General features: G+C 43.4%; 1 protein-coding gene across 4 annotated transcripts in view; it reads left to right on the top strand.

Moving 5' to 3' along the window:
• Positions 1–12,476, top strand: part of TIAM2 (TIAM Rac1 associated GEF 2) — a 228,084-nt gene that overhangs the window by 144,045 nt on the left and 71,563 nt on the right. For all 4 annotated transcript variants that reach the window (XM_082731372.1, XM_082731373.1, XM_082731375.1 and 1 more), the window contains one exon: positions 11,176–11,337. In XM_082731372.1, coding sequence (XP_082587498.1) covers positions 11,176–11,337 — 162 coding nt within the window. The remainder of the gene's footprint in view (positions 1–11,175; positions 11,338–12,476) is intronic.

Below are 12,476 nucleotides of genomic sequence, written 5' to 3'. Positions count from 1 at the left end.
ACAGCAGGCTTAGCGGGAGATCCTGGACGGTCAGCGGACCACAAATGTCAGCAGCCGTTAAGAATGAGATAGAAGGGGCACCTGGGTGGCTCAGTGGGTTAAAGCCTCTGCCTTTCACTCAGGTCATGATCTCAGGGTCCTGGGATCGAGCCCCACATCCGGCTCTCTGCTCAGCAGGGAGCCTGCTTTCTCCTCTCTCTCTGCCTGCCTGTCTACTTGTGATCTGTCTAATAAATAAATAAAATCTTTAAAAAAAAAAAAAAAGAATGAGATAGAAGTTGATTCAAAGGAATGCAGTCTTGGCATGGGTTTTTTCCCGAAGGGGAACACACGGGTCGCCCAGCTTCCTGTTGGCACTTCCGAAAATGCGTTCACACCTTGCTCACAGCTGCAGCTCCGGGCACACAAACGTAGTCAGAATCGTTGCCTTTAGAATAGTTTTCCCCCTAAGATTTGATATTAAAATAAACATGTAATAATAGAATTGTTAATAATTATCAATTAATAACAGAATAACGGCAACCACATTCTATTGATAGTGCTGGACACTTTTCTCACTTAAACTTGATGACACACAGGAGGCGTTTTGTCATCAGATTTTAGAGATGTAGAAGCCTGAGACATGGCGGCGAGGTGAAGCCCCTTCCTCACCCTTGTTCCCATGGCGCCCGTGGGGCGGGGCCTGGCTTCGACCTCCCTGGACCCAGGGCTCTGCTATACTGGGCTGTTACAGCTGCTGATTGTCCTTGAGGAAGGACACCTGCTTTAATATTTTATTTTATTTTAAGTAAGTAATTTTAAAGAGATTTTATTTAATTGAGAGAGAGAGAGAGAGCACATGAACAGGAGCAGAGGGAAGGGCAGAGGCAGACTCCCCGCTGAGCAGGGGCTTCCCCACGCAGAGCTGGATCCCAGGACCCCAGGATCATGATCTGAGCCAAAGGCAGATGCTTCACCGACAGAGCCACCCAGGTGCCCCTGTTTTAATATTTTAAAAATAATCTGAGCACCCATTGCTGAAGTGGGGCTCATGTATAGTGAATGGTCTTCAGAACATTTTGAATGCTTCTATCTGAATTATTTCCTAATGACATTAATAGATGATAATGAATTTTATGTTGCAGACTGATAGGTTTTAGGATTACTGTTTTTCCAAAGGCTGTTGAAAACGTGAATTCTTTGTGTTAATATGATCCTTTAAATGGAAAGGAAAAATGTGATGAAGTCTGAGGAAACTCCTGGTTGTACTTGTAACATGTTGTTGTTCTGAATAGGTTTCCAGTGTTAGAGGGTCACATCTGGAACTTGATTTTCTGATTTTATATGGATATTTATTTGCTTGTATGTCCTAGTTTTGGGAATTGTGTGAATCACAGATAGAAGCCACTCTTTAGACCTGTTTATAGCCCTAGCATCATAAGGGAGGAGCGGTGGACAAAAACACACAAACCCTCTTTTCCATGGCCTCTGTTTTGCATATCCCTGCAAAATTTTTATATATTCCTATACAGTGAAAAGAATATCATATTTAAAAATTGTGGTTCTACTTGTAGTTTAATTGTAAAGTAATCATGGGCTCATTGTAAGTGGGAAAATATTTCTTCATTATAGATGGTAGTCACCTATATTCTATTGGCTAATGCTAGGCTTATATTTTTGAATTGAACTTCTATGAATGTATTTGAGACATTCTGTTTTAATCAAGACAGTCAATCCTGTCTTAATAATGATAAATAACTTGATAGCTTGCTTCCTTTTCTTAGATGTTGACATTCAAACAATATCTGAGCCTAATATGGTCTTTATCCCATTCGATGTGGTAAATGTTCTTAACGTAAGCTTTTTTGAGAGGCAAAAGCATTCTGATGAACATTTTTGTTTTAAAAAGATAGGGAACTAATTAGTGTTTGTATTTACGTAACTGAATGACGTAGAGGTGGTAGGTATCCATAAATGTTTACATGGCCAGATCTTTAATGTTTATAGCTTCAGTACAAAATCTAGAAGATAAAAATTAGAAAAGGAAATCATTTCTTGTCCCTCTACCCAAACACAACTGCTGTGAATAGTTAGGTATATTTCTTCACAATTTCTGTTCTCTTGTTCTGTGCACATTCAGACAAGAGTGACAAACCCAACTTTGAGCTGTTTTACTTCTTGAGAAATGTGTACTTCTTGGTTAAAAACATTATCAAGAAGATCTAGGATTGCTGGAATAATAAACAACATTAAAGAAAAGTAAACTTTGTAATCATAAGGGAAGTAAAAAAACCAACTTTCCCTTCAAAGTTAAAACTTTAAATGTAATAGAGGAGTAATTAGTATAAATTGTGATATGAAGATCTTATAAAAGGTTATGGAACATAAAAGTTTAAATACTGAAAAAGGGTAGCTGCCAAATGAACATTGCAGAGCCATTTCATTAGCCTTTTCTGCCACTCCTGTCCATCAGGTATTTGATTCAAGGGGCAGATAGGCATTTTCTGGAACTTAGCTTTCTTAAAACTCCCAATAACTCCAGTGAGGGGAACGTTGCTGTGGGGCCAGCCATCTTGTTTTACATTGATGACGCAAGCACTAATCAGGCAGTGCTGGTTCACAGTCTTTACATGAATCTGTTGAAAATACATTTAGAGTTCATTGTTAGTGTGTAAGAAAGCAGCTGATTTCTGTGCACTGATTTTGTATCCTGCCACATTGCTGAATTGCTGTATGAGTTCTAGTAGTTTGGGGGTGGAGTCTTTTGGGTTTTCCATATAAAGTATCATGTCATCTGCGAAGAGAGAGAGTTTGACTTCTTCTTTGCCAATTTGAATACCTTTTATTTCTCTTTGTTGTCTGATTGCTGTTGCTAGGACTTCTAGTACTATGTTGAACAACAGTGGTGAGAGTAGACATCCTTGTCGTGTTCCTGATCTTAAAGGAAGGCTGTCAGCTTTTCCCCATTGAGGATTCATATGGTCCCTAGTCGGCAAATAAGAGATATTCTCAGAATGCCGAGCAGTTTTGAAGATACCTAAATTCATGGTAACCCTGTCTTAAAAGTGGTGTGGCTAGTCTAAGATCAAAAGAGCAACTTTTGTTTATACTTCCCCTGTTGCTCAGCAAAACTTACCCTCCTTTGAGAGTTTGGTGCATCCAAAATTGCATGTTCCTTTTGGGGTGGTTGGAGATCTTCAGAGTCTCTCCAGGTTGTGAGTCAGTAGCCTTTGCATCACCAAGTGCCCTCAGTGGAGCGGAGCACAGCGTCCTTGTCTAGACCCCAAAAGTTTCTGACTAAACTACTCAGAACCATTTCTGAATGGAATTATGGGGGTAGGGATGAAGTTCTACTTTTCCTTTGGGGTTCTTTTTCAAACCTGCACCTTCCCCTGCAGCTGTGTTTCATGTTACTGAGCGATTTCTCTGTCTTCCCCAAATCATTTTGTCTTGAGTTTTATGTCCAGTAAACCTCTCAACTATTTGTAGAAGTTGAAACCTGATTTTTAATAGGCCTGGACAAATTTAATATGCTTTTGCAGAAGTAGGCAGTATTATTTAATTAATTGGGAGAATTTGACCACTTGACAATTTAGTTGGGAAACACTGAGGAACGGTTGAGTATTACGTTGTTGACGGGTCCTGAAGGAAGGGTAAGGGAGGTAAATTCTGGTGATCCTAAAATTATACCACACAGACAGCTATCTCTTTGGCTTTCCTGTGAGCTTGGCCTGGACTGTGGGCCCCAGAGCTGTCCAGTATGCTGTGTTGTTGTCGACACTGCTCCTAGTGGGCTGCTCTGCCTACGGTGTCCTGAGATGGGGTAGAAAATCTCCACTCAAAGCCCCGTTCCCTTTCACCTTCCCTTCTCAGAGGTCAGGGGCTGCAGGAGCTTGGGTGTGAGACACACTGGCTTGTGCGAGGGGCCATGTAGCTGTGTTGCTCCTCTCTGTTCTTGGTGCTTTCCTCCTTTTAGATTGGACCAACTATGGGACCACAAGGAAGCCAAATCCAAAACTTCCTTTTTTTTTAAGATTTTATTTATTTATTTAGAATGTGAGCAGGGGCAGGGGAGGGGAGAGGGGAAGAGGGAATCTCAAGTAGACACTCACCCCTCCCCCGCTGAGAGCCCCTTGTGGGGCTCACTCTCACAACCCTGAGGTCATGACCTGAGCTAAAATTGAGAGTCAGATGCTTGACGGACTGAGCCACCCAGAAACCCCTCAAAAACCTTCCTATTTATAAATCATAGCAGCAAAATGTCAGACTTACAAGTGAATATAATAATTTCAGTCCCCTGCCCCTTTATTTGTACACACATGCGGAGCCTATTTCAAAATCCAGATCAAATTACCATCTTTTTAAAAAAAAATTGATTAAAAAAATTGTATCATGATTACAGGTTTCCCCATGAATCGGAAGTGGGGCATTCCTGTGAAACCTTTCATAAGCCAAAGTGGCAAATACCAGTAATTTATCTGGAAAAATTTTGAGCATTCCCAGAGCCAAAAAATAACCTCTTGGGTTTTTCTGATACCTTAGGGCACATCTCACGAAAGGATACACAGAATAAATCGAGGTTTTGTAAAGCTCAGATGCTAAGGGACCCAGTTCGGAGCTCCTTGGCTGGATCGCACATGCAGGTGTAGCCTCAGGGAAGGACCTTGGCTGTGCCCCTCTTGCTGCTGGGGCGTGCGTGCTGTCCCTACAAGGGCTTGCTGCTGCAAAACAGACGCTGAATATGTGTTTGCTTTTCACCTGATTTCATCTTCTGCGGATTTTTTCCTCTTAGCTATAACAGGCACAAACACAGATCTTTCAGGAAAGCAAAGTGACACAGTGGGAACTACAGAAAAGTGGGGACATGTCTACTTCTTTGGTCTGCTTCCTCTTACCCTCAGTGATGCAACCATGTTGTGTCGCCCCGGCAGGCTTGTAATTGGGACTCTTGCTCTGTATAGTTTATATTTTGTGATTATGTATTCTCAGTCCATAGTGTACTAAGGATAAAGTATCACTTACTACATCTGCCTGTTGTCTATATTAGATCCAGTCCTTTAATAGTCGTTGAGAAGTCATGTTTGTTGTGCAATAAAAAACAGTGTGAAGGTTGTATCTCTTCTGTCGCTACATAATTTAAAATTTTTACTTTGAATGTTAAGAGATTCTTGCACAAAAGCATTTTTTTTTTTTTTAACTGAAGTTACATCAGGCTTTGGAGAGAAATTTTGCTAAAAAAGCTGTTGATGGTCAGAATTAAGCTTAGTGCCTATTTAAATTGTGCTCAAATTACCAAGTGATCTTCTTGTGATTTAATTGACAAGTCCCAGCGGCACTATAATCAGTGAGAGGAAAATATTGCATCTGTTTTTTTAAAGCATATACACTTAAACATTTATTCCTACTTTAAGAATTGTCGCTGATATACATTCTTTTGACACCTAGGGCTTTAACTGTGTGTCATTTTGGGACTGCAGAACTCAGAAAACTAGGTTTAAATTGAATTGCAGGCGGAATGAAGGGTGTTTGTTTTTTGTATCTCTGGGACTTAAAATTCTGCCTGTTGCTGGTTGAATCCTATTTTACTAGTTTTCCTCTGCTGATCATTGTTGGAGTATATTGATAATTTGTGAGGACCATCTTCTCGTTATAACCAGTGTATGACGTCCATTCGTGATACAGAAAGGCAGCCACTCCTGAGCGTTCGGAGGGAGGGGTCCCAGGCATCTTTTAACTATTCCACTCTAATTGGGGCACCATGTAACAGTCCCAACAGTGAGTCATCCTAATTCAAAATCTGTTAAGACTGGAGTAAAGCCAGTCTTATTTGAGCATTTTTTGAAAGGACATTTTGGCGAGCCCAAAATGAAAGCTTTTCAGAGCATGCTTCTTGATGAGTAATCATGAGTCTCAAGCAGAGTTTGAAGGGAGGTGTTTGTTACTGGGATTGTGACCGCACATCCCCCGCTGAGGCTCTGGAAGGCAGCTCCCCCAGCAGCTTCATTGCAGAAACTGTGGAGCCCCTGGGCCTTGGCTCTTTCTCCTGGAAAATTGGCTTGGGGTGTCCCGACTTTCTGTGGCTGCGAGTGAATGAAGTATTGTCCCATGAGTCATTAGCTCCAAACTGGAAAAAAAAAAAATGCTAATGTTGGTTTTTTAAATGGAAAATAGGAATGAAATCACTTACTCTTGACCATGGTGTAGTAATTTGTTTAAGTGGGACCCTGTGGAACACACACACACACACACACACACACACACACACAGGTACATAGATAGGTTTTTGTTTTCCCTTCATATCAACTGATGTTTGGGCAGCAGCCCAAGAAGGAGAGAAACCCTTTGTCTTCTATGACATTTTGCTGTTATTAAGAAAACCCAGAGCATGTACGGCCTTTTGTGTTTTCTGCTCATCTCACTTGCTAATAGACTTTCCTTTTATCAGCGACTGTGGTGGAGGGCCCGTTGGTGACAGCCAGATTGTGATTTTGCTCCTCACTTCCCTTCAGTGATCAAGTAGTAATTAGAAGCCATTTGATCCAGAAGCATCTGCTGTGAGAACGTGCGGAGTTTCCGTTTTCTCTCCTTCAGGCACACTGAGTGTGAGTGACACGACCATTGATGGGATAGTGTGACCATTGGTGCCTCTGCAGTAGTGGCCCACGAGGAGGGCACGCCTGGGCCACGTGTGGGTGCCAGGCCCCTGGTGGCTGCGGATGGCCAGTCGCGGCCGGCCGCGCGGTGACCCCAGCCCCCGTAGCTCCTCAGGGTTTTGAGACGAGGACCGTTCTCCTGCACCTCTTTTTACTGGCTGTGGTTGAATTTCGGGGCTTCATTCTGCGGTCCAGACTGAACTTCATCGAGTTCTTTGACATTGTCAGGGCCCCTTACAGGATAATGCCTTCAGAGGCCATTCCTCCCACTCAGGGCTCCTAACCGCCCTGTGGAGCTGTGGGGTTCAGCCCCCCCTTTAAAGGTGAAGAAACGGAAGCCCAGAGACATCAGATAATCAGCCCTGGCGAGACTTGGATTTGACCAGAATGTCTGTTACATTTTTGCTGTTATCTGTGTTCATTCTCCAGGAACTGGGCACCTTGAGCAGGCTAATTTTTTTTTGTTTTTGTTTTGTTTTGTTTTTTGATTTGTTTGTTCTTTTATCAACTTTTAAAAAAGATTTTATTTGTTTGAGAGGGGAAGTGAACAAGCAAGCACACCAGTGGGGGAGGGGCAGAGGGAGAAGCAGGCTCCCCGCTGAGGAGGGAGCCTGACTTGGGGCTCCATCCCAGGACCCTAAGATCATGACCTGAGCTCAACAGACTGAGCCACCCAGGTGCCCCTGGGAACTAGTTTATAGCCGGGGATGGGGGGAGTGGGGGGTGGGGGGGGTGTCTGGGGAGAGGTAGAGTAGGAGGCGGGTTGGGTTTGCACAGCCTTGGGGGCGTGGCTAGCCCCTGGCTCCTGGGTAAGCGGTAAAAAGATGAAGGAAACCCCTCAGGAAAGGGCGGGCTGGGTTAAGAGCTTTACAAATGGCTTAGTTTGTTTGCTTGTTTTCAAGAGTCTCTCTCTCTTTTTTTTTTTTTAAAGATTTTATTTATTTATTTGACAGAGATCACAAGTAGGCAGAGAGACAGGCAGGGGGGGGGGGGACAGGCTCCCTGCTGAGCAGAGAGCCTGATGTGGGACTGGATCCCAGGACCCTGGAATCATGACCTGAGCTGAAGGCAGAGGCTTTAACCCACTGAGCCACCCAGGCGCCCCTCAAGATTCTCTTTTCCTTGAATAAAAAAAAAAAATGACTTTTATTTTGAATATTGAGAATAAAGCCGTGCATGTATATTCTCAGCAGGGACAGCATTGACCCTTGAGGGGTTCAGTCTAGTTTTTGCGCCAAGTGGGCAAAGCTTCCAACCACCAGGGAGATCTAGAAACGTGCAGCCTCCTCTTTTTCTTGTTCTAATTAATTAGTCCTTTCCATATTCTTGATGTCTCCTTGGAATAACCAGGTTTACTCTTTCTTTAATTGCGGATGTTTGAGATGATGTGTGAAGACACAGGAAAAGCTTCCGTGTACATTTTCACTGCAGGATCTCTGGAGAGGCGCTGAGTCTTCCACAGCCTTGACTTTGATGGGCGTCTTCTCTTTCATCCTCGATGTGGCGTCAACAGTGTAGGCTCAGGGAATGATTCCGCAGAGCAGCCAAAGCCTAGTTATATTGAGGAGAGTAGGGATATTCTGTCCTTTGCAATTTGCCTGCGTCCTTTTCTCTTGTCTAGAACTTATTACTCCTTCAAGAATCTATTAATTTCTCTTCTTAAAACTTAGGGAAGATTAAGAATTTGTTACGGTGTGGACAGGGCAGCTTTTACCTTTCAGGCCTATGTGTGGCTGAATTTTTGGTTGCATCCAATTCCACGCCCCCGGGCTGATATGTTCTGGGTGCAAAATGTGTTGTATCAAGGTCTGAAGAAGACTCAGAACCAGAAAAGAGCTTCTGCTGCCCTTTGTCTTAGCCCCAGGGAGGGAGCAGGGGTGTATGTGTGTGAGAGCACCTAAAAACTGTCCCGTAAGCTGGACTTCGTCAAGTCCTACCTCAGGGATAGAGGACAGTAGCCTCACGCAATTGAGCAAATTTGGGGTAAGAGGGAAGAGAGCTGGAGAGACTTCATTAGAGAGGGAGAGGGTAGCAATGGAAGAAAGGCTGAGGGATGTATATGGTTTTAGCACTGGAGCTGTGAGGAAGGTAGAGCAGACAAGGGAAATTGAAATGAGAGAGCTGCAGCTTCCTGGGGAAAGTCAGGTGAGCCGTTTTGTTCCACCGGAACTTGGTGTGTGCTGTGGAGTAACAGAAAAGATTCGAGAAAGCCAGGTTATATCCATTATGTGGGGAGGTAACTGGCCTGTTGGTATTTCTACAGTGCAGTGGTGGTGAGCATAGGCTGAAGCCAGGTTTTTAGGGCTAAAATTCCCATAGTACCACCATCACGGCTCACTGTGTGTGCTGGGGCAAATTTCTAGAGTTTTCTGAGCCCCATGTTTCTCACTTATTCCCTATGGGGTCAGGACAGTGCATAACGAGTTGTTGGTAGTCCATGAACTGACAACCTGCAGAAAGCTTATTCCATCCAGGGACCCCTGACGGCCCGGCTGGCTGCCGGGAGGGTGCTCCGCTCTTGATCTCAGCGCGGCGAGTTCAAGCCCCAGAATGGGTGTGGAGCCCGCCTGGGGCAGGCGGGGGCTGGGGAGCTCTTCCCTATGGCCCCACGTAAGTCTGTCTCTCCGTGATGGAGAGTAGCGATGGCAGCAGGAGGAAGGGGAAGGGTCGTTGTGAGCTTGTGCTTCTCCTGCCCCTCTCCCACCTGCCATCCTCAGGCACATTTTTCCTGCTCTGCTGGGAAAGGGCATGATTAAATTGCTTTGCAGGCGTAACCCACTCCTTGACTTCTCCGCCTGCTTCCTGGGTGCTTGCTTTCTCCACAGTGACCTCTGCTGGGGTTTTAGTGCGATGCTGAGCAAGCCTGGTTGGGGGCGCTGGGGTGTGTAGGGAGGTGGTGGGCGGACTCTACTTCTGTGGCAGTACCTGCTTGTTGCTGATGCACCTGGTTGAAATAAAGTACCTGCAGGTTGAATCCGAGAAGAGGGATCTGTATGCGATAGGGTCCTTCGGGAGAGAGCGGGTTCGTGCTGGCTCCCTGCTTCTCCGCTCCAGGTGTCCATTCCTTTTCTTTCTCTTGGTTTGGCACATGAGGTTGATATTCATTCTGGGCTATGATCATCTTCCAGGAAAATGTGCAGAAAGTGACAGACCCGCGACAGATCCAGAAACATCCCTTTAAAGATGAGCACCACATTTTAAAAAAGCACAGAAAAACGGGTTCTTCTCTTGCTTTTCCTGAGCCTGTTCTTTTGAAATCTTCAATACATATTCTAGTTCTTTTTCTTCTTTTCTTTTAAGAGTTTTTTTTTTTTTTTTTATTTATTTGAGAGAGGGAAACAGAGCGGAGCAGGGAGCACAACCTGGGTTTTGGTCCCAGGACCCCAGAATCATGACCTGAGCCCAAGGCAGAAGCTTAACTGACTGAGCCACTCAGGTGCCCCTCTATTCTAGTTTTTAAATCCAGCATAGGAGGATTTTTTGCTTTGTGGGGTCTTTCTTTAATGCATGGAATTCAAAGTGAAATCCATTGATGATAACTTTATGATAAGTAGGATAGAATAATGTGATAGTGTTGAAAGTACCATTTTCTAGTGTGTAAGGTATTTTCACATCTATATGTTTTTGCTGGCAAAATCCGTATTAACTAATAAACTTAAGTAATTATATTACTAATATCTCCTTCTACAGAGTAGGAGACAAGGCTCAGCAAAGTGAGTGTCCTGTCCTGCTGATTAAATAGCAGAGTGTGTAACTCGAACACCCAGTTTTTTTATTTCAGATCCCCAGGTCTGTCTGTCTGTCTTGCCACCAGACCAATGCAGGAGTCTAACCAGAGGATAACATTTCTGAGTTGCTTAATACGTATTAACTATTTATGTTTATAAATCACAGAAGTTCATGGTAGGATGAGATCATTGAATTACTATGATAATGGGGTTCAGAGAATCAAACATCTTTGGGAAAAGCTTCCTTTTAAAGGTGGTATGTTTGGGGTTGATTTCTAAGAGTGTCTAGATATGAAATAGCTGACAGAAAGGAAAAAAAAAAATGTTCCTAGGATTAGAGACTGATTTTATGAACCAAGTAGAAATAAGAGAACCGCGTTGCTCAAATGTAGCACGGTTCGCGTTAGGAGGCCACGGGCATCAGTGGCTGTAAATGAGCCCATATTCAAGTTCATGGTGATCAGGAATGCAGATTTCACAGGGCGCTTGTCAACCAGCAATTCTGGAGCAGGGAGAGTCGAAACCGAGCACTGTGTGGTGTTCAAACTTGGGCTAGGCCACAAATGGCACGTGGCCAGAACACCGGACCAGAACTCTGTTGCCTTCCTGTCAGCCTCCCTGGAGGGTTTCGGTTTCGTGTGGGCTAAATGGATGAGGAGACACTGGCTTGTCTGCCCCTGTGGTTGTGAGAAGCCAGATGCAAGGAATGCGGAAGGGCTTGCTAGAAAATATGCCATGAGTCAAGGGGACATTTTCTTCCTAGTGTCTGTGCTTTGTGTATCAAATCTGTATTTTCTTGTGGTGTCTGAAAACAGGTGGATGAACTTCTGCATATATACGGTTCAGCAGCCGATGGTGTTCCCCGAGACAACACGTGGGAGGTCCAGACCTACGTTCATTTTCAGGATAATCAAGGGGTTACTATAATGATCAAGCCAGAACATAGAGTAGAAGATATTTTGACTCTTGCATGCAAGGTAATGTATTTTGCTGTGGAAATAGGTCTCAGTAGAAAGAATCATTAATGTTGCCTCCCTGTGCCTTGTAAATCTGTGTGGTTTTTAAGACCTCACTTTCTGTACTAGAGAAGAAATGAACATCTATTAATCAACATGCTTATTAATGGACATATGTATTACTTTAATTAGCATTCTTCTTCATCTTTTAGAAGAGGGAGTTGTTACGTTATGGCCCCTCGCCTTCATGAAGAACCTGGGCTGTTTTACTGAAATTCTTTGTAGACCTTTATAGCTAGAATAATTCTGAAGCCTTGTTGTTTAAGTTCCTTAGAGACAGGGCTCTGTTAAGAAAGAGGCGGAAACTTTGAAATAGTTCGGTTTACTCCTGAGCAGTTTTATCGGGTTTCTCTAGATTAAATGAGTAGCTTGATACTATTCATAGTTGCTTCGTGGGGATTGTTAGTGGTGTTTTACTCTTTATTCAAACTGGGTTTTGTTTCTGAAAAGAACGTTTAAGCTGTCTTCAAGAGAGCTTGCTGAGGTCATAGACTGAACATCAGAGCAGAGGTTTTTCATCCACCAGGTGGCGCAGTAGAGCTGAGCGCTTTTTAAGTTTTCAGAGAAAAATGCCATCAAACACCTGGAATGGTGAGAAAAGGCCTGTGGACTTTGGTAACTCTTTACCATGTATACTTAATAGATATGAATAATCTTTACTTTTTTCTTTTACTATTACCACTTTGAATTAAGCCTTAAGATACCAGACATTTATACATGCAGCTTCCATTCTTACGAATCTCGTGTCCTTTGACTCCATTATGTAATGTTTTTATTCAGACAACCAACAGTATTGTTTTCTACCAGCAGCACGAGTTATGAGGTTCATAAGTCTTATAAGTGATAGAGGATGCCAGAAATCGGAGTTACACCCAGTTACTCTGAATGAATGAGTGTGTGTGTCGACATTTTCCTTTTGAAACATTTCTGGGGTAGAAAATTCCTAATTCTGAAGTCTGTAGAATAGAAGAGTGTTCCCATTTCACACAGTTTCTCTTCTTCATTAATGAGAGACAACTTGGGTAAAACCAGCGTATAAAATGACAGTATTTGTGGAGATGGTAAGATCTAGTCTAGTCTATCAGATAATATACTCCCGT

This window comes from Mustela nivalis (assembly GCF_964662115.1).
Source record: "Mustela nivalis genome assembly, chromosome: 5".
Taxonomy (NCBI): Eukaryota; Metazoa; Chordata; class Mammalia; order Carnivora; family Mustelidae; genus Mustela; species Mustela nivalis.
Note: the sequence above shows the minus strand (reverse complement) of the source record. Positions and strands in the feature narration are given on the sequence as shown.